General features: G+C 41.0%; 1 protein-coding gene across 1 annotated transcript in view; it reads right to left on the bottom strand.

Moving 5' to 3' along the window:
* The window catches only part of PLCB4 (phospholipase C beta 4), a gene marked incomplete in the record, with an annotated part of 314,962 nt that overhangs the window by 52,447 nt on the left and 239,832 nt on the right, over window positions 1–22,683 (bottom strand). Inside the window, 8 exon segments of the mRNA XM_034764107.1 lie at window positions 1,353–1,517; window positions 8,789–8,891; window positions 11,953–12,004; window positions 15,279–15,403; window positions 15,629–15,713; window positions 16,398–16,539; window positions 18,601–18,636; window positions 20,467–20,567. Coding sequence (XP_034619998.1) covers window positions 1,353–1,517; window positions 8,789–8,891; window positions 11,953–12,004; window positions 15,279–15,403; window positions 15,629–15,713; window positions 16,398–16,539; window positions 18,601–18,636; window positions 20,467–20,567 — 809 coding nt within the window.

Genomic DNA, 22,683 nt, shown 5'->3' with positions numbered 1-22,683 from the left:
CCATGATCATGGGAGAATACCAGGGAACAAATGCCCCTTGGATGTTTACTCATATTATACTTACAAGGGGTCAAGTTGTGACAAATGAGTTATTATGGGATTGGTGTGGCAAATCATAGTTTACTGTACAAGCATATGTCCCCTGAGTGGGAAGAACCCAAAGGGCGGCAGATGCTGGTTATCTGGTTACCCAGCCCACGGCAAGGACGCCCATCTGGGACTGCCCACAGTGAACGTAAAGCATTTCCTCTTGCCCATTTCCTAGGCCCCTATGCAGGAAAGCACCTGAGCACATTCTTAAGTTCATCCCTGTTCAGGACACCATTAAACATGTACTGAATAGTGATGCATTCTGGAACTAGGGTCCCAGCAGCACAGCATTAGGACAAGTCACCTCCCAGGAGATCTGAGTCCACTACATTTGCTACACTGGAAGCAGATTATCTGTGTTACACAATATACATATAAAAACAGTATGACCACCAGGCAAAACCTGTCACGAAAGAAAAACAGTAAAAATTCTGCAGGACAACAGAACAGGTGAAAGAAAAACACACTTTATCAAAGACAGCACTGTTAACACATGAATTTTGGATGAAACTCCAGTTGACAAAAAATAAAATAAAAATCAGACTGAGAGATAAAAACTGAACATTTGAGATGACGACTGATCTCCCTCTGGGAGTCCACCATACAGTACCAGGAAAAAGGTGGTGGTGTGGTTTTTTTTGTTTTTGTATTTAAGTACATGATACACATGGTCTACAGGAGAAGGGAGCTGGCCACATGTGTGAGGAACACAGAACCCTTCTATTTTTTCCATGTAATGACATTGACCTTAGCTTTGGATGCAGCATCTCACCTGCCCTCTTGGCTGAAGGAACAGTGCAAGATAGCAGCCACTGTCAGGGCAGGGAAGAAGACATCTCCAAGGAATGTTGGTGTCCACCAGCTGGAGCTCATTCTGAGCAGACTGCATACCTGGAACACAGGCATTGCCACGAAGGACATGGGTTCCTCCAAGAAGGAGGAGGAAGCAAAAAAGAGGGAAAAGCCAAACAGACAAAAAAAAAAAAATCATGTGACAACTAGAGGTTATCCATAAAAAAAAAAAAAAAACTGTTGAAGTTTAATTCAGCCTTAATGGTTTACAGGTTTACCGTGGTAAACACGAGTCCTACAAATTTAAGGTCCAATCCTGCAAATCCTTGTTCATGGGAGTGACCCTTATTCATGTGAGCAGTCACACTGAAGCAAAGGGGATTGCTCATGCAAGTAAAGAATACTCACATGGGAAAAGGTTTGCAAGAGCAGGTTTCAAAACACCCAAGTGTACATTCAAAATATCCTACCTTTCGAAATACAAATGATTCTTCATTGTAAACAGGGTTCAGGCCATTGTTCATCACCATGCGGGTTCGAAATTCTTTACGTATCGTGTCCGTAGGTAACCCATACATATCCACTTCTACATATGTACCAATTTTTTTATCTGATAAGAACTGACCAGATATTACCTGAATAAAGAAGAAAAGGAATTAAATACACTCCTCTGATCTAAAGAATGTAACAATATAAAACATACAGTACTTTTACTGTATGAGTGGAAACGATGTCACTTGTACACTTTGTCAAATAACAGTATTCACATACGTTCATTATGCAGAGCAGTCATAGTCATTTAATAGTGTAATTTTTTTCCACAGCATCAAATAACCACTAAATTTCATGTTGGCATATTTGGTTTTGTAAATAAAAAGGTAATTCTTTAAGATTTTTATGAATATGTGCACACACAACAAATTACAGTGTGTAAATCAATAATGAATTTGGCCTATTTATACATATACATATACCAGTACCACTTATTTTTAAAAATTAGATTCCATGCTGATATTATGCATCTGTATGAGTAACAAGTAAACAGCGTCTTTTCTGATAGGATTCCTCCTTTCTATTTGTGGGGTTTTATGCTGAATTTTAGCGAGAGGCCGACTGCATGTACATTCTAATAACAGCCCCATGGGAAAGTCATATTGTTCCCACTACTTTTCAGCAGCTGCTGTTGTGCATGCAATATTCTCAGCCCCAAAGCCTCATTACAGCCCAGCACTTAAGAATGGGTGTAAGTGCTTTGTTGGGTTGTGATCTCACTGCAAACATTGAGTGCTGAATAAACACACACATGCAAGTGCACTATTGTGCAGTAGATTTTATAGTGGTAAAGGCACTGGCTTTTCTCTCATGAACTTGTATGTTCAAAGCTTGGTTTGGGTCACAAGTAGGGTCTTTCTCTCAAGTTTGCCATATCAGATGAAAACATTGGCAAAGTTGGCAAACTTTTGCTCAAGGGGCAACTTGGCTTATAGCAGCAGATGAATCAATTCAGAATTGAGATGCTTTTTCTAAGTGGGACTAGATTGTTCCTTGGTAACAGGCATATGAAGGCCTTTCACCTCTAGGTCACTGCCATTGTAGTAACCGCAAGTTATTGTAATCTCACTTACTCTGTCACCTATATAAACTGAGTTGGTGGCATCAATACATTGGATAGTGGACATGTGTAAACTTTACATAGCTATTATAATAACAAACGTGATTATAGGCGCCAACTTCTGCTGGCACCGGTGGGTGCTCGACCCCCCTCTTTGCCCCCAGCCTCGCCTCGACTCCACCCCTGCCCTGCCCCCATTCCAACCCCTTCCCCAAAGTCCCCGCCCCAACCCCGCTCCCTCCCTGCCCCTATTGGACTCCTTCCCCAAATCCCTGCCCCAGCCCCGCCTCCTCCCCTGAGCATGCCGCGTTCCCACTCGTCCCTGTTTCGTGGCGGCAAGCACTGGGAGCTAGGGGGAGAAGTGGGGACGCGGCATGCTCAGGGGAGGAGGCGAGATGAGGCGGGGAGGGGAGCTTGGCTGCCAATGGGTGCTGAGCACCCACTAATTTTTCCCCATGGGTGCTCCAGCCCCGGAGCACCCATGGGAGTCAGCACCTATGAATGTGATGGTACTTCTGAACAGAGGGCCACTGATCTGGTGGAGGTGGAGACTGAGTTATCTTCATTTTCTTCTTATTACTTGTATTACCATAGTGCCTAGGAGACCTAAGTCATGGAGCAGGACCCCATTGTGCTAAACAAAGAACAAAAAAATAGTCCCTGCCCCAGAGAGCTTACCATCTTAACACTCTACCTGTAGTTCCTACAAAACAGGATTGCCACATATTGGTGAGGTGGTACATAGGGGAGTTTACGTGTTGCTACTGCATATGTTGTTCTATAGACGTCCACATTCAGTGTTGTCATTCCAGCACCCTTTAAAAAGCAGTACATTTTCTCTAATGTTTTTACAAAGATGTGGATTGGCAGAGCTATATGGTGAAGGTTGCCCTGAGCCTGTCCGTACTATGCCTTGCTCAAGCCAGTAAGGATCTGATCCAGCAAAGCATGTAAGCACGTGCTTAACGTTACGCACATGAGCGGTACTACTGACTTTAATGCGTCTATTTATGTGCTTAAAAGTGCGTTCCTGGTATAGAAAGACCTTCATTGGGAGAAAATGCTGGGCACTAAAAGTCTCTTTAATCTATCAGAGAAAGATGTAACAAGAGCCAATAGCTGGAAGATGAAGCCAAACAAATTCAAATTAGAAATGAGGCCCAAATTTTTAACAGTGATGGTGATTAACCATTGGAACAAACAATCAAGGGAAGTACTGAGCTTAGTGGATTCTCCATCTCTTGATGTCTTCAGATCAAGACTAGCTGTCCTTATAGAAGATTTGCTTTACCCAAATTACTGGGCTCAATACAGGGGCATGTCTAGAGGAAACACAAATCTCCAATAAATTCTTGGAATGAACAGGGGACAACTTCTTGTTTCAGAAGATGGGGAAAATAACCAAGGGGACAGCCATTTTAGACTTGATTTTGACCAACAGAGAAATTGGTTGCGAAGGTGGAAGGCAATTAGGGGAAAAGTGATCATGAAATGATAGATTTAATGGTTCTAATGAAATAAAGTCGTGAAACCAACAGAATAAGGACCCTGGACTTCAAAAAAGCAGACTTCAGCGAACTCAGAGACCTGGTAGATAAGGTCCCATGGGAAGAAAATCTAAGGGAAAAAGGAGTTCAGGAGAGCTGACAGTTTCTCAAAGAGACAATATTAAAGATGAAACAGCAAACTATCCCAAGGCAAAGGAAATACGGGAAGAATAGTAAGAGGCTAAAAGGGCTCCATTAGAAGCTCTTTAATGACCTTGAAATCAAAATGGAACACAGATAAATTGTTAAGGAGGAGTACAATGGAATAGCATAAGCATGCAGAGACAAAATCAGACAGGCTAAGGCATAAAAAGAGTTACACCTAGCAAGGGAGACAAAAGGCAATAAGAAATGGTTCTAGAAGTACATTAGGAGCAAGAGAAAGACAAAGGAAAGCTTAGTCCTCTACTTATGAGGGAATGAGAGCTAACAACAGATGACCTCAAGAAGGCTGAGGTGTTTAATGCCTATTTTGCTTTAGTCTTCACTAAAAAGTTAAATTGTGACCAGATACTAAAAACAATTAATATTAACAACAAAGGAGACGGTATATAAGCCATAACAAGGAAAGATTAGAATACAAAATATTTAGATAAGATAGATGCATTCAAATCAGCAGGGCCTGATGAAATGCACCTTAGGGTACTTAAGGAACTGGCTGAAATAATCTCAGAAATGTTAGTGATTATCTTCTAGAACTCGTAGAAGATGTCAGAGACTAGAAGGATTAGAAAAGGGCAAACGTAATACCTATCTTTAAAAAGGAGATCAAAGAGAACCTTGGGAATTATAGACCAGTCAGCCTAACTTCGATACGTGGAAAGATACTGGGACAAATTACTAAGTTAACAATGTGTAAGTACCTAGAGGACAATATGGTGTTAAATAATAGTGAACATGGATTTGACAAGAACAAATCATGCCAAACCAATCTAATTTCCTTCTCCGACCGGGTTACTGGCCTAGTGGATGGAGGGAAGCAATAGACATGATATATATTGTTTTTAGTAGGGCTTTTGACATGGTCCCATATGATATTCTCATAAGCTATTTAGGGGAATGTAGTCTAGATGAAATTCCCATAAGGTGGATACACAAATAGTTGAAAGACCATATTCAAAGAGTAGTTATCAATGGTTTGTTGTAAAAAAATGGGGGGACGTAGCTACTGGGGTTCTGCAGGGCTCAGTCCTGCGTCTGGTACTAGTCAATATTTTTATTCATGACTTGGATAACAGAATAATAGTATGCTTATAAAATTTGTAGATGACACCACGCTGGGAGGAGTTGCTAGCATTGTGGAGGACAGCATTAGAACTCAAAACGACCTTCAAAACTTGGAGAATTGGTCTGAAATCAGCAAGATGAAATTCAATAAAGATAAGTGGACAATACTGCACTTCGGAAAAAAAATCAAATGCATACCTACAAAATGAGGAATAAGGGGGTAGGCACTGGTGAAAAGGATCTGGGGGCAACCGTGGATCACAAATTGAATATGAGTCAACAATGTGATACAGTTGCAAAAAAGGGCTAATATTCTGGAGTATATTAACAGGTGGAATTGCCCCACTCGACTCAGCACTATTGTTCAATTCTGGGCGCCACACTTTAAGGAAGATATGGACAAATTGGAGAGTGTCCAGGGCAATGCAAAGAAAACGATAAAAGGTTTAGACAACCTGACCTTTGAGGAAAGGTTAAAATAACGGGGCATGCTTAGTCTTGAGAAAAAAGAATGCGGGGAGACCGGATGACAGTCTTCAAATATATAAAGGTCTGTTATAAAGAGAACAGCGATCAACGGTTCTCCATGTTCACTGAAGCCTGGCAAAAAATAAGGGAGCAGCAAGGGAGATTTAGGTTAGATATTAGGGAAAACTTTCTAACTATATGTCTGGATGTTATGCTCTGCTTTAATTTCAGTGCATTATACTAGCCACTTCTTCATGGTACTCACTAAATGCGCAAATCTGCGAAATGCAAGATACTTACCAAAAAAAAACTAGTGTAATGGAAGCCTTTTACAGGAGTCCTATATCTCTCTTCAGACAAATATTTTGAATTTGCTGCAAATTTATTCTAAGTCCAGATTTATCTGGCTACAGCAGGCCATTTTCCTGTGACAAATTTTTGTTTCACTAACATAAGCTTTTATTTGCCAACACAGTATATGTTGTTATTCTGTACTGTCAAGGATTGAAAGCAAAAATGAAACATATTTAAAATTGCACAAACCAAAGTTGATTTTGACCTGTTCTTTTCTGATGTGCAACGAAGTATCTGGTCTTACATTCTTCAATTACAGACAACTTGAAATGACTGAATTGAGAGACAATGAAGTCTAGTGGCTTGGTCACTGGACCGAGAGTCCAGACGCGAGTTCTATTCCCAGCTTTGTCACTGACATGCTGTAGGAGACCTCTCTGTGACTCTGTTTCCCCTCCAGCCTCTCTCTGTCTTCCCTATTCAAATTGTAAATGTTTGGACAGAGACTGCCTCTTCACCATCTAGCACAATGGGGTCCTGATCTCTATTGTGGTTTCTAGGTACTACTATAAGATTGACTCAGAACCAACAAATTATGAACACAATTACCTTAGGGAACATGTGTTCCTATTCCTGTTACCCTAGTCCTCCTTTCGCTAGTATTGTTTGTTACATCTAGTTGTTGTGTCTTGTCTTAAACACAACTGTAAATTCTTTAGGGCAGGGACTGTGCCCTCCAGTATGTTTGTTCAGTGCATGGGGCCCTGCTTCAGAGTGGGGCCACTAAGTAATAACCCAATATAAATCATAAGTTTTGCGCTTACAATAGCATTTTGCATTTATACAGCACTTTTCATCTGAAGATCCCATAAGTTTTACAAAGAAGGGTAAGCTTTATTATCCCAATTTTACAGATACAGAAACTTACTGAGCACCCACATGACTTGCCCATCATCACACAATGAGCGCAAGTGGCAGCAGAATTGGAACTAGGATCCATATATCCGGATCATAGAATATCAGGGTGGGAAGGGACCTCAGGAGGTCATCTAATCCAACCCCCTGCTCAAAGTAGGACCAATCCCCAACTAAATCATCCCAGCCAGGGCTTTGTCAAGCCTGACCTTAAAAACCTCTAAGGAAGGAGATTCCACCACCTCCCTAGGGAACCCATTCCAGTGCTTCACCACCCTCCTAGTGAAAAAGTTTTTCCTAATATCCAACCTAAACCTTCCCCACTGCAACTTGAGACCATTACTCCTTGTTCTGTCATCTGGTACCACTGAGAACAGTCTAGATCCATCCTTTTTGGAACCCCCTTTCAGGTAGCTGAAAGCAGCTATCAAATCCCCCCATCATTCTTCTCTTCTGCAGACTTAATAATCCCAGTTCCCTCAGCTTCTCCTCATAAGTCATGTGCTCCAGCCCCCTAATAATTTTTGTTGCCATCTGCTGGACTCTTTCCAATTTTTCCACATCCTTCTGGTAGTGTGAGGCCCAAAACTGGACACAGTACTCCAGATGAGGCCTCACTAATGTTGAATAGAGGGGAATGATCACGTCTGTCCCTCGATTTGCTGGCAATGCCCCTATTTATACAGCCCAAAATGCCGTTAGCCTTCTTGGCAACAAGGGCTCACTGTTGACTCATATCCAGCTTCTTGACCACTGTAACCACTAGGTCCTTTTCTGCAGAACTGCTGCCTAACCATTCGGTCCCTAGTCTGTAGGAGTGCATGGGATTCTTCTGAGTCTGGGGATCTCTCTGCTAAATCCCATTGCTTCCACTGAGGTGATATAATCCTACACAAAACATGCCCTTTATTCTTATAATTGCTGATGTGAAACTTGGGTAAATGTATATAATGTATGACAAACATTTTGCTTGGGAATGCAGTTTGGAATTTTCACATCTTTTCCTCTTCTGGATATACATAAAGTGATCACTGAGATCAGAGCGTTTTCCTGAGCAGCATTCTGACGTATCTGAGCTAATAGACCACTGGCAGAGAGTGGAGTAAATACAATAAAAGGTCACTGCAACTCTTTCTTTCCTTCCTAAAGGTTGATAACCTCTATCCAGGAGTTTTATGGACTCTACTGTCTCTCAGATGATTCACAGAATTCAAAAAGTTAGGACCTCTGTAACTCACCTTTTCATAACATTCAACTTGGACATACATGAGGCTGCTCTATAAATGAAAAAAGTGTTTGTATTCCCACACACCCCACCTTCTGCACTACTTTTCCATAACTGATTTTCCACAACTAATTCTACTGAAGCCTGGCGTTACCTTCTTTTGTAGAGTAGCCATCAGTGACACCATAAGGCGGCCATTTCTGAAGTTCTATATGTATTGAAAATGTCCCACAGAAAAATTCCCATTACAAAACATTGTCTGACTCTGTAGCAGCCAGTGGAACATACATGATTCTGAATTACCTGCAGAAATGAGCTCTTCTTTTATTTTGAGATGACTGCTCAAAACCACAAAGAATAGCGGGGGATTTAAAATTGAGTGACACACTTTAAATGGATAATTACAAACTATTTCTAATTATATCCTGTTCTATTCAGCTCGTGTAAACACAGATGTCATAAACAGCAATCAAACAACAATAATTAGATGAATTAGATAGAACAATTTGATGAAACCCACAAATTCCACAGAAAGTTGCTGTACATATTAGATTTCCACTTGTGTTTAAATGTGGTTTTGGATGCTCTAAGATGACTGTAGTCTCAGTTGTATTTTACCTGTACTGAACACGTTGCAGCAATAACACCATCTACTGGCGTTTCAGAGAAAGGGTCAAATGTTCGATCTGGCCGTCGCATGAAATCTGGTTTAAGGAGATACCTTATTTTAAGAAAGAGAAGAAGAAATGTATTTACGTACGGAACTTTAAATTGCCACTTTATTTATTATAAGTAATATTGATGGTCTAGCTTTAACCAATGAAATCCCCCAGGGTATTTTAAAATACATACTGCCATTCTGATTATAATTCATGCAACTGTGAGGGGAAAAAAAAAAAAACCTAAGGTGATCCGGACTAAGTGTTTTTATTCAAAATTGTTTTTTAAAGAATCAGACTCCACCCCAACCAAGATTTATTTAGTAAATTACCTCCTGAAGTGGATTTCTTCATCTGAATTATAAACCCTTGAGGAAAAGCACTGATAATGTTAGTACTGACGGACACTTAATTATAGTGGTGTGAATGGTAGTGCGATAATAGCACTTACACTGCCTCCCTGGGGACTATACCCTGGCTCAACATATCAATGAAACCCATGTGTGCACTGATGAGTAACAAATGAGGATTCTGATTTTAAAATAGAATGGCGGTGTTCTGGAGTCCAGCTGTGTCAGAGATGAAGGGAATTCTCTCCCAACAATGGAAGAAAATGTGCAACTTGAATCATCCAGCCAATTCAGCAGCTATGCACAGATAGCAGCTGTTAGACGCTCATATTTTACCCATAACACCGTTTCTGCTAAGCATCATTAGTACAAATGGTTATCAAGGTCTAGACTGCAATCAGGAAAAATTAAAAAGGTGCTGGAGGAGCTATTAGGACAAAAAGAATCTCAGTTTCACTCTCTCCCGTTTTGACGTCAAGTTTGGTTTCTATTAAGGAAAGAAATTTTCCTCAGCATTATATAATGAGTGTGTGTCGCTTTCAAAAATGACAAGCCCATGTAATCATTTAAAACAGATATTTGGAGTGAAAGGGGAAATATTGGCTATTTTTAGGATGCATTTTAGCCTTGATTGGCTGCGTTAAGGATCAGTGGGACTGACTGTGCTCTGACACTGATCTAAATCTGGAGTGACTCACTGAAGCCAATGGAGTAACACCAGTGTGAAACCGGGATAGGTCAGAGAAGAAATCAGGAGGCCCACTATATCTACAATATACTCACAGGCACAGGGAGCAGAACATATCATACATGTTACATTTTTTTATTCCATAACACCAGCACATTTCCTCCAAACAGTTTGGTGCATAAATCAAGCTTGTTCTTTGGATAGTTCCAAAGGACTAAACAGCAAGTGCATTTTCATTGTGCTGTTGGGCGATGGAGCAGAGAGACCATGCATTGCCAACCCTGACTAATGGCGCCGTCCCAAACAGCTGCCAATAAAATATTTATACTGCATCAAACCTTCCATGTACTATGCATATTACAGAAACATTACTTTAGCAATGTTCTAGGGCGTATCCCATATTCCATTATGTATCTAAGGGCTGGTCCACACTAACCCCCCAGTTCGAACTAAGATACGCAACTTTAGCTACGTGAATAACGTAGCTGAAGTCGAAGTATCTTAGTTCGAACTACAAGGTACTTACCGCGGGTCCACACGCGGCAGGCAGGCTCCCGTGTCGACTCCGCGTACTCTTTTCGCGGAGCAGGAGTACCGGTGTCGACGGCGAGCACTTCTGGGATCGATTTATCGTGTCTAGACAAGACGCGATAAATCGATCCCAGAAGATTGATTGCTTACCGTCGAACCTACAGGTAAGTATAGATGTACTCTTAGATGTCAGAGAGGCACACAGAACCGTTCAAGCCAATGACTGATGCAGGGGTAATTTTTTGTTTGAAAATTTCTTTTGAAAGTAAAACAAGTTTTAAAAATACGAAAGGAGCAGCAGGGAAGCATCGACTTGGGTTTATCTGATTTCAGTCCGCTCCTAAGCCACCTTTTTTTGTTGCTGTTGAGAAGATCACAACTGCTCCATTTTGGAAAAATAAACTGGTTTTAAGCTTGACTGAGACACGTGACCATTTCCTGGGAAATCACCAGACACATTCTCATGCTTTGTATTTTATTTTTGTTTTATTTAGTACAATACTACATGCTGCTTTCTTCAATTTTTTATTATTCATTATTTGTATTGCGATAGTGGCTGGAGGACTCAACCAAGTTTGTACCCTCCCTAACAAAATGGGGCCTCAGTCACATTGTAAGAGACAGTCCTTTCCTCAGAAACCAGATAGACAAGACAGTCAATGGGTGAGGGAAAGGAGATAGTATTACCCGCATTTTATAGACGAAAACCTTTTCTAAACTTCATACACTAGGTTAATACAAACTCTTTCTGGATGCACTAGTATCCAGAATTAGACATCACCAGTAAAATCACCTACTTTTACAGATATTGAACATTTCGTGGCTATAACAAGTGCACTACAGCAAATGAATTTCAACTAACCACCAAATAAAATGGCTGATGTATGCAAATTCTCTCTACCGCTGAACATGCATGCAGGATACCAGATAAATGAATATATAAATCTTATAGTGACAATTACAGTAGTGAATACCAAAAATTCTATTACTAAGACAATTGTCTTATTTTCACAGTCATTCAAGACCAGCTAGAGACCTGGGAAATAATTCTCTGTAGTAACTCAGAGCCCTCCCCATCTAGTGTCCCGTCTCCAGCCATTGGGGATTTTTGCTACTGGCAGTTCCCAATGGGCCACATGCCACTGTAGGCAGTCCCATTATACCATCCCCCCCATAAACTTATCAAACTCAGTCTTGAAGCCAGTTAGGTTTTTTGCCCCCACTGTTCTCCTTGAAAGGCTGTTCCAGAAAGTCACTCCTCTGATGATTAGAAACCTTCACCTAATTTTGAGCCTACACTTGTTTCGTGATCTTTATAATTTGTCACACAAAGTCTCTTCTATTTCATTTCATAAAATTGAGTGTGGCTGAAAAGTATATTAAGCACACTACTTTGCAAGCATAAATCAACCCCAGGAATTCTGCTCATCTCTATTCTATACCTAGCAGACGATTTTTCATTTGTAACACATAATTAGAAGTGACAAAGTTTTATAAAAACCATAGTATGGTGCTCTGATACATAGTGAACATAGTTTAAATAACTTTACTCACCCGCACGATCCATTATATTCAAATTTTCCCTGATTCAATTGCATTGCTAAATCTGTCAAGAGACAAAAATAATTTAATATCTTATCTCTGTGAATAAGGCAGATGTAGAGCAAACTTCTTTACACAGGGAAATATGATGCACAGCTTTTTGCCCAAGGATAAACACTTTAACTTAAGGTGATTTCTACACACACAACTAGAAGACTTTGGATTTCTTTACTATGACAAAGTCTTTCTTTATCCACCAGACTAAAATCTAATGTGCATAAAAAAATAGACTATAGTTACAAAAGTGTTAGGCCCTGATCCTGCAAGTCACTGGGACTCTACATGAGCACAAGGGTTTGCCTGCATGGATCAGTTTACAGGATCGGGGCCATAGAGACTACAGGAACTATTTTCAGCTCAGATGCTTATTGAAAAGTCTGAATATTATTCAATTCATTTATATGAATTTATATGGAGGACTTCTCCTTCCACAGATCTTCTTTGTGTTAATCACATCAAATGGGTCTTACAAGTCCTCTCCTCCAAAGTCCTCTGTTCAATGCCATATAGTCTATCACATCACATCCTAATAGGTCTTCCTTTATGAAATCCTACCTTACTGGGTCGGCCTCACTGTCAGTTGTCTTCAATCTTAATCTGTTGGATTCTTACCCACATATTTGTCAGAACTGTGCTTTACATGACCAAGCCATCTGAGCCTGCATTCCCTCATTTTTTTGATTATGGATGTTACTTTGTGCATGTCTCTAACATATACATTCCTCACGTGGTCTTTCTTGCTTACATCACTCAGAGATCCCAACATTTGCATTTCCGTAGAGCAGATCATTTGCTCATGTGTCTTCTTTGCTGCCCAACTCTCAGCACCATACATTATAACTGGATGGACCACTGCTTTATAGACTTTCCCTTTTCATCTTACTCGTCTCCTCCTGTCACATACTGCACATATATCTACAGACACAGCCAGTAAATACATTAAAAAAAAAAAAAAAACCTAAAATTTACTAACACAAATTTTTCCTTCAAATTTCCAATCACACACTTAGCCTATGAAGAACTTCTCTCCTATTTTTAGTGATAACTCTGGCCTCCTTTCGCCCAGAGTTCCCAGAATGCACATAAGAAACAAAACTAAATTGCCTCCACAACATAAAAATATGGGATTTTGAATGCACACATACTAGCAATTTCCTTACTTGGCAGCACCCACGCTTAACACATCAGCCTTCCAAAGTCTATTTAGTGGGCTGACTTCCATTCCCTCACCTATCCTCCAGGCTCTTAGTGCGGCCTTCTGACAGAACACTTAACAGAGCAACGCTGCTTTCCTGCCCCCGCCTCCCCCCATAGTAATCATTTACAACACAAAGGGCTGAGAATGCTGTGAGGGGATGGGTGCAGACCCAGGGAGAAGGATGAAATTTGCACTGCTTCCTTTACCCCCACACTGTGTCCCCTTCCGGACTGATTTACAAGCAACACTTGTATGTCTCAGTGCAGCTCTCTCTAGTCTCTCTCAGCTAGAAGTCAATGATGGCAGTGATGCAGAGCTTTGTGGAAGAGGAGTCGCAGAGGAAAAATGGATATGATCATTAGGACTTTCTGGGGCACTGAGCACATCACCAAAGGGAAAAAATAAGAACAATAGCCCTTTAGGTTTGTCGTGGAAAGAATTACCCACGCACTGATTTTAGTTTACAGACTCAGAGCCTGAGGCCTTTATTGCAATACATACCAAACACGTTTGGGATATAGTTCAAAAACTGACACCCCAAGGGCCGCTCGCCGGCGGGTTTTTATTTCATTAAACCGCAAGCAAAAGTACAGACAATATGTCATGAGTTAAGAAACTGGGGTCACGAGTTAAGAAACTGGGGTTGGGGTCAGTCCCCCCCCCTTGGTACCTTCCTCATTATTTTCCGAGAAGTGGGTGTTTATTTGGGTAGAGGGGCGCTTGGTGGTTTTCCCCAGGGGTGGTACGGCATCAGTTTGGGTACATTTCTCGGCAAGGCACATGTTATTTTCCGGGGTTTTTTGGTTAGGGGTTAAGGGGGCGGGGGTTATAGGACGCTAAAAGAAGGTCTATGATTGGTTAATTTGCAGATAGCTGGAATTGGAAAATATTTACAGATAGCTTGCAACTGCAAGAATGATTAACTCTTTTGCAAAAGTAATTTCTTAATGTAAGCGGATATTCTATTTTTTGAGCAGTTTCATAAACTTGCGGTTATTATGTTGCTAAAGCAGTTTTTGCTATAGCTTTTAGCATCATTCTGGGTTTTTACTCCCCCCCTTCCTCTGGTCATTACCCTTGACCGAGTTTAGCAGACAACCATGTTGTTCAGTCTTGCTCATGCTAAGGCCTGTACTACTTTGTATAAAGGCCGTCAGCATGACAGATCTCTGCTAGAGGGTTTATTTTGGGGCCTTCAGATTCAAAGCTCTGGCTATTAAAAGGAAGGCCCGCCTGTTCTATTTCCCCACAGGTTAGAAGATGACACTGGAAAAATTGGTCTGGCATGTACAGCCAAATATTTTTCTTGATTCAGTGCAAAAACTAATAATTATGTGTTTTTCCCCCGCCAAAAGGGTAAACCAGTTATCCCTCAGCATAGGAGAGAACCATGGAAACTCCCAATCTGTCTGCCTGCCACCAGCTTAAGTGGCTTGCATAGAATCATAGAATATCAGGGTTGGAAGGGATCTCAGGAGGTCATCTAGTCCAACTCCTGCTCAAAGCAGGAGCAATCCCCAGACAGCTTTTTGCCCCAAATCCCTAAATGGCCCCCTCAAGGACTGAACTCACAACCCTGGGTTTAGCAGGCCAATGCTATCCCTCCCCCCAAAGCCTATCCCATTTCCCAGTGCTAACAATGAGATTTGCCAGTAATTGCTAACTGGTCTAGAAATATAGCTGACATGTAATTATTATTATTTACTATGTTATCCGGTGTGTTCCTCCAATGTAATGTTCTCTATGGAAGCTGTACATTTGGTTGTTGCAAAGATAGGACTTTTGTGAAGAGGGTGATTATTTTAGAAGTAAAAATTATATCACTATTACATTTATTTGAGAGCCTAAAGTGTCTTGCTAATTAATTTTGCAACTAAAAGGAGACTGAATTTTCTTCCATGCATTTTTCAAAACAATTCTTCCTTGTCTTATGCTTCCATGATTCCATACACATCATCATAGCGTTTAGCCATATGTCTGTTTCCTCAAAAAATGCCAGGAGGAAGTCTGTGGCATCTGTCTGAGTGTTCCTGCCCAAGCCTTTCTCTGGAATTTAGGTTCACTGGACATCACTGCCTACCTGGGGTCTGAAAGTTCAGTGAGACCATCTGGCAGCCAGCGTTCCAGAAAATTTGAGGCATGTAATTACTGGAATCCACTCGGCCTCCCTTGGGGTATATTCGACTCATTTGTCGTTTATTATAACTATGTAACACGTTAAGGAAAACAAAATAAAAACAACATAGAGACTTAAGATCATTTACTCATACCATTATTATTTCTTATATGATGTATCCTATTTTCCACGCTTCCGCGTGGACAATATATTGTAAAATTACAACTAAATGATTCTTGTATATAGGACAGACGTCTACTGGCTAACCAAAAACAGAACTGGTATTCGGTATTCTACTTTTAATAGAAGGATACTTCACAAATTCAATTGCATGCGTCTTCAAATACCCTAGTCCAACTGATTCATTAAAAGAGGACATATTGTAATGAATATTGCGTTCTAGAACAATAAGAAGTAAAATTCATTTTAAAATACAGAGTATAAAACGGAGCAAAATACAAAACCATGCAATAAATACTATGCAATGCAGTAACATAGATCTCTTTGTTTTTCTACTACCTGCCATTTTACAGAACCAAATTACATTTGAAATAATCTTAACGGATGTTTTCTTATTTGTCATTCTCTTCTCTGTAAGACCATTCTTGTGAGCCATCAAAACTTGGCTTTTATATTTATGAAAACATTTCAATTACGTAAAGAGCATGAGTGGTATAACTAGATACTAGAAAGTAATATGGTACATGTTTTAGGGTATTATATATATATCACAATAAGCAAACTGTTGACCTTTGTGACAATCACATTTATCCTACGTTACTGAAAGAGAAAAAAGCAGTAGATCTACAGTACATGATCTATTCTTTGCAATGAGGTACAATATGTTAACTTAACATACTCCTAATAATTCAGTGCCTCCCTGTGGATGACAAATGGAATAACAAGTTCATTCTATATTCCAGGTAAGTGTTCTGTAAATACCAGACAAATGGAGTTAACTAAACTACAACAAGAATTTTAAACCGATTCTAAAAATAGCAAATTGGATATAAGAATCATTACACGAAACTAAGTAGAAGTAAGAAGACAAATACTGTTGTTTCATTCAACCTTTTATGTTACCTTCTGCTACATGGAAACCTTGAAACTTTACGGGCTGAGCATAGTTGATCATTGTTGATAAATATGGATGTATATTGGTTGTAGCACCCACATATTTGTAAGAGGCCATCCATGCTTGTTCATCTTCAACAGTTACTATACCCTGAAAGCACATTTAAAAGTATATCCACAATCACTTTTTTTTTGCACTTGTTGGAGTTTTCAACACGACGTAAAAAATGATGCCTTGTCTCCAGAAATTAAAATAGACACATAGTGACACAAAAAAGTTGGAACCTCAATGCTGCAGTTACAGTCTATTCCGTTATTGATATATGCAGAACACTCAATGTTGCGTCTGATGAAGTGGGCATTCACCCAAGAAAGCTTATGCTCCAATACTTCTGTTAGTCTTAAAGGTGCCACAGGACCCTCTGTTAGTCTTTAAAGATTCAGACTAACACGGCTACCCCTCTGATACTTGACTCAATGTTAATGGGCATCATGTATGAGGTTTGATCTCCGAATTAGTGAGCAATATTATAAGATGTTAGTAAAACAAATTAGAATCCAGGATATTGATTAAAAAAAAGTCAAAGGGGACTGAACAATGCTGTGGGATAACACCCTGTCTTATTGGCATCGGTTGTCTCTATAGTGTAGACAACCTCTTAGACTGACAAGGAAGGGCATTACCTGTCAGTCACTGATTGCCTGGGGGAGTTGAGTGACCATGGTGAAGCCCATGTTGTCTGGTTTGCAGTTCACACTTAAATTAAATTTTCCATGGTCCATATAACCACACCAATACTTAATTTTACCATTGTTAGCAGGGCCCAATCCCACAAGCGGTCCACAGGAAAGTCAATGAATGTTCCACATGCAGAGGGGCTTGCAAGACTGAGCTCTTGACATGTAAAACACTAACACTGACATTCTGTAGCAGTGCAGAATATGACTTTATCATCATGCATTTTTTGTTATCAGGTTAATTTTTACCAGTCTGCTGACTACAAATTAAAACAAACTTCTTTAGATCTGCAGGCCATGATTTTTCAGACTTGATTAGTAATTTTGGATGTCTCAATTTGTGGGAGGCCAATTTGAGACATTTTAAGGAAGCCTGATTTTCAGCAAATGATGAGCACCTATCCTCTGAAAATCAGGCCCTTTCAAGGTGTCCAAAGCTGGCCACCCAAAATCACCAGTCACTTTTCACAACCTTGGTCCTAAAGTGTATAAATGAAAAAATGCACTGGGATGGAAATCAATGAGAGTTTGTATCCTACTACAGGAGAACAGGGCCCCAGGACTATAACCATACAATACTCTAATGACACAAGAGTCCTCCTAGTTGAGGATGTACCAAGGCAATCTACTGATTATTAACTTTAATATATTCACTTACACATAATTTGTAGACTAAAAGGTCTGACTCTCATTACAATATCCACAGCAGGGGATCTAGGCTTTTAAAACAGGACTGTAGGATTTGGGAATAAGAGGCTGGGATGCCACTTACAGCCATCCCCCCTGAGCTGAAGGAATGATTACCACAACACATGGCCTTTGTAGGGTGCTGAAGTGAGTTAAGGATGAAAAAAAATTAGGATCCCTGTAGACCTGCATCTCAAGAAAAGAAGCAGAACCCCCCTAAAAAGCAGAGGAGACTGAAACAAAGTGTGGTCAGGAACAGTTTTAAATGACAGAAAGGAAGAATGCATGGAGACAAGTAGGAGGAGGGAGGGAGGGTGTGAGACTAACAGAAGATATTCTTGGAGGAAGATAAATGCACAAATCCCAAGGGAAAGAAAAAGAAAAAACAAAGAGAAAGAGAGATAAATAAAGTGGAGCAGGATGAAGGGAGTTGGAAAAAAGTTGGCGTGATTTCTGTCAATCCGTTTTAAGGAATCACATTCCCAGGCACGTGAGATTGGGGTGCAGTTGTTTCTACTGGGATCAGATATTTCTAAGTGAGGGCAGGTGATGCATCCCTGTTTTTCCCCCATTAATATTATCCCACTGATTTCCCCCAAAATCCTGTGAATAAGGGGAGTGGGGAAGATGGAACTGCAATTTATTGGCCATCATTACAAGGAGAAAGGAGCCACAAGGTGCAAAGAAATAGAGTGTAAAATAGTTATACAATTATGAATGTATTGTAGATAAAAATGTTTATATATAAAGAAATATAATAGAAACTACATAACATCCTATGTGTCACCTTTTTATTGTTTTCTTGTTCAGAATCTTCCAGAGCCTAAGGAAAAAATATATATACACATTACCCAAAGAAACTGTAATATGAAACACTCCTAGTTATAAAAGAAAACCCTCAAATGGTTAATGCATTTGGCAAAAAGTATATCCCCTTCCAATTGATTATATGGTTCATCTATCATTTAACTCTCAAAGGTTTGCAGTATCTTTCAAATTCAAAAGGGGTGGAACGATACAGCTGCTAGCATTGGTTAAAGGAGTATCATGCGGGGAATAGCCAAAAGCTCATGGGGAGAGAGTGCGCACACATGAAAGATCATTTGCCATCCTATATTCAGGGTGTCCAGACTTCGAGGGCGTTTGAAGATACAAGGATTGCAGCTGCTCTGTACTACGTGCTGTAAATGTCCAAATGTGGACGAATGCTTCTATCTGCCCCAAGAGACTGCAAGGTTACTTGCCACTAGAGTTCCATTCACTGAGTGACTCCCTGTGGTTTCTTCCTTCAGTTATAAGCCGCTACCACTGAGAACCTTAGGAAAATAGTGACTTGGCTCTCAATGTATGTACAGAGAGAATCACGATTTACTGTCAAGCCATAGATCAATGAGGGAGCAAAGAGGGGCTCATGCAGAGGATGGCTGACCACTCGGAGTAACCAATAGGGCAGTTGGGGGCCTGCTAGTTCAATAAGCAAAACAGCCCTACAGCAGAGAAGGAAAATCTGCAGGTCATTCGGAAGCTCTGTAAAAGGTCCTGAAGAAGCCAGGATGCTGAATCAAAGACAAAGCAAGCAGGCAGCTCTGATTATTTGTGATACTGCTGTTGAGGGACAGGTTGTGAAAGGCAGTTTGTACAGCAAGGAGAACTTCACCAATCGATATTTTTATCTCAAACGAGCCACAGCAAGCCATGCAGGAGAGAAGAAGGGCAGAATGCTTCAATGACAGAGGAGAATGCTACGGTACCTCAGTGGCAAGCAGGCTCTGGTGCCTTGGGAGCCAGCATAGCTTAATTTTCAATTCCACTGTACTGTATCTAGTTATGGACAAGTGCTATACCAAGTAATGTTCGCTTACCAAGTACAGAATGTCAAACCACTAAGATAAGGCGGTGGAATCTCCATCCTTAGAGGTTTTTAAGACCCGGCTTGACAAAGCCCTGGCTGGGATGATTTAGTTGGGGTTGGTCCTGCTTTGAGCCGGAGGTTGGACTAGATGACCTCCTGAGGTCCCTTCCAACTCTAATATTCTATGATAAGTACCAGTGGAAGAATAAGACCTTGTGCCCAGTCTGCCCTCTGAGATCCCAGTGTTATCCTCGCCAACTGCGGGTATTTTCCTGCTACCTGATCTATTTCACTGTTTCATAAATGCACAGCAAGTGGTAGTGGGTGTCTGCTGTTCAGAGAGCCCGGCACAAAAATAACTCAGGTAAGGAATGGGCTGAGGCCACGCCAGGAGTAGTTCCGGAGCGACGAAGCTGATATTCACCCCATAGTACGACTCTGAAATTGTGACACACAATTCACAGCCAGGTACTGTTATGTAGGAAGGAAACTGTTTGCAGCCGTGTCAAACAATTTTTGGCCAAAACCTGTAGTCTGTGCACAGTGATTTCCCAGATATAGCTCTCATTTGCCACAATAGGAGTTTTGATTGAATAAGCACAGCAGGTTTTGGCTTGTTAAATTTTATATCACCACGAATTTAAGTGTCAGCAGTTCTGCTGGAAAAATCCCTGTGTGATTCATACTGTATTTTCTCCTATAACTAACACATAGTGTGATCCTTCCGCAAAATGAAAGGTCTTTCCCAGCGATCTCCAGGGAAAAATCTTCCAAGAGAATATAGGTCAGAAGCAAGCCTACCTTTTTGACACTATTGGCAACAGCTTCTTTTTGACTCAAGTCATCTGCAGAAAGCTCAGTTCCAAATTTTAATTCTGGATGGGCTTCTTCTTCTTGATCAGCTACACAACAGTGAAAAGGAAGGAAATGAGCATGAAAAACATAGCAGCAGATATTTTTGTGGAACCAGTTCAAAAACCATCACACCACTGTGAATTGGCTCATTTTCTAAAGCGAGTAAAACTAAGGAGGTAGAAAGATTTCCAACAAGTAGTGGGTGTTTAAAAGAAGTCCCTCAGATTCCTCGGTTTACTAGCTTTTATCTAGTAAATGCTAACCTCCATTCAGTAAAACGGTGTGTAAGAATAAATCTGTGGATCAGACGTAGATACTGAGAGAGAAGTTTAGCATATTCTTGGAAAATTCATGAATTTGTCATAGGAAAATGTAAAAATCGTGGACCTGGGGTAACAAAAATGAAATGAAGCCAGGGCTCTTTAATTATAAATTCAAAAGTTTTGGTGCCACCATCTGAGTTCTCATATGCCTAGACCCATTCTCTTTCCTTTTATCCATTCTCTTTTATACATGGATCTCTTTCATTTATTTTAACAAATTGTTAGTGGCTTCAAAGGAGCCAATATGGTCTCTTATGTACAGGCTATTTTAAAATGTATTTATCTACTTAGATTTAAATAATTAAAAAAGATGTCTATCCAAGCCTCTAAGTGCCCTAACACATAATTACTAATACAGTAAAATCCCAGCAACATTACAGCAATCATTTCAACAGGATCCCAGCCAGCCAGTTACAGAACATTCTTTCCACCCCTTTGTCATCTAGGAAACACCCTCAGCCCACTCCAAAACCCTGCCGAACAGGTGTCTCTTGCAGCACGGCTGGCAGGTCACCAGATCTGGGATACTTCAGACTGAATGAGGGAGCAAGTTCCAGACTCCCGACCTCTCACGGAGAATGCATGGACAACCAGCCCTTCTCTTTTATAACAAGGGGAGTCTAGCTCAAGCATCTCGCTGAAGGCAGCTGTGGCATGGGGAGAGAGATGGTCCCTCACATGGGCCAGTCATGGGAAATGTAAGACTTTACAGGTGGTCATAATCCAACACCATAAACTCAACCTAGAGACCAATGGGCAGCCAGTGCAGATCTTGATGTCAGAAACTCCCCACATGATGCCCCGCTGAATAAGTGAGCCACAGCTCTCTGCACCATCTTCAGTCTCCAAACGATTTAAAGGTGCAGCCCCGTGTAGAGTGCATTGCAACAGTCCAATTGCGAGGTAACAAAAACAGGTAACACCGACAAGATCCACATCCACATTTGCAGCCTCCTAACCAGGTGCAGATGGTAAAAGTGGATTGGGTCACTGCTGTAATATGAATGTCACACAGCAGCTGATGGTCTAGGATCACCTCTGAGTTGCAAACACAAGTAACTAATGGCAGATGTACTGCCTCAGCCTAAGAGGCGGATATTACCTCTGCCATCTCCTCCGGCTGCTTTCCCTGGCAGCCTCATTGCCTCAGTCTTGTCTGGGCTGAACTTCAACTGGCTCACTCTGATCCATGCTCCAAACTCAGCTAGACATGGGCTGAGGCACTGAACCGCATCGTTCAAGTTGGATGAGACAGACACACACAGTTGGGTGTCATTAGCCTACTGAGGACAACACACCCAGCACCTTGCGACTAACCCTCCAATCAGCCCCAGATACAGGTTGAACAGATCAGGTGATGGAATGGCACTGTACAGCACCCTGCTTTTGAGAGCTTCAAAAGAAGAGCAAATGTCCACAGCTACCCATTGAGATCTCTCCAAGAGAAAGGAATGGAACCAGCGAACAGCAGCTACCTCTACTCCCACGAGAGTCTGCAGGCAAATCAACACCATCTTGTGATCTATGGTAATGAAGACAGCCGATAGGTCTAATAATACCAGCATGGAAACCTAGGGCTTGTCTTCACTACGGGGCTAAATTGGCGCCGCTGTGATCAATGCAGCGGTGTCAATTTAGTGGGTCTGGTGAAGACGTAATAAGTCAATGGGAGAGTTTTCCCACCTCAATGAGGGGCGGAAGCTACGTCAATGGGGAAGCGTATCCTGCCGACATAACACGGTGTCTACACCACCCTAAGTCAGTTATGTTGCTCAGGAGGGTAGGTTTTTTACACCCCTGAGTGACATAACTTACATCGACTTAAGTGGTAGTGTAGACA

The sequence above is a fragment of the Trachemys scripta genome, chromosome 3 (genome assembly GCF_013100865.1).
Source record: "Trachemys scripta elegans isolate TJP31775 chromosome 3, CAS_Tse_1.0, whole genome shotgun sequence".
Taxonomy (NCBI): Eukaryota; Metazoa; Chordata; order Testudines; family Emydidae; genus Trachemys; species Trachemys scripta.
This window is presented reverse-complemented; position numbering and strand designations above follow the sequence as displayed.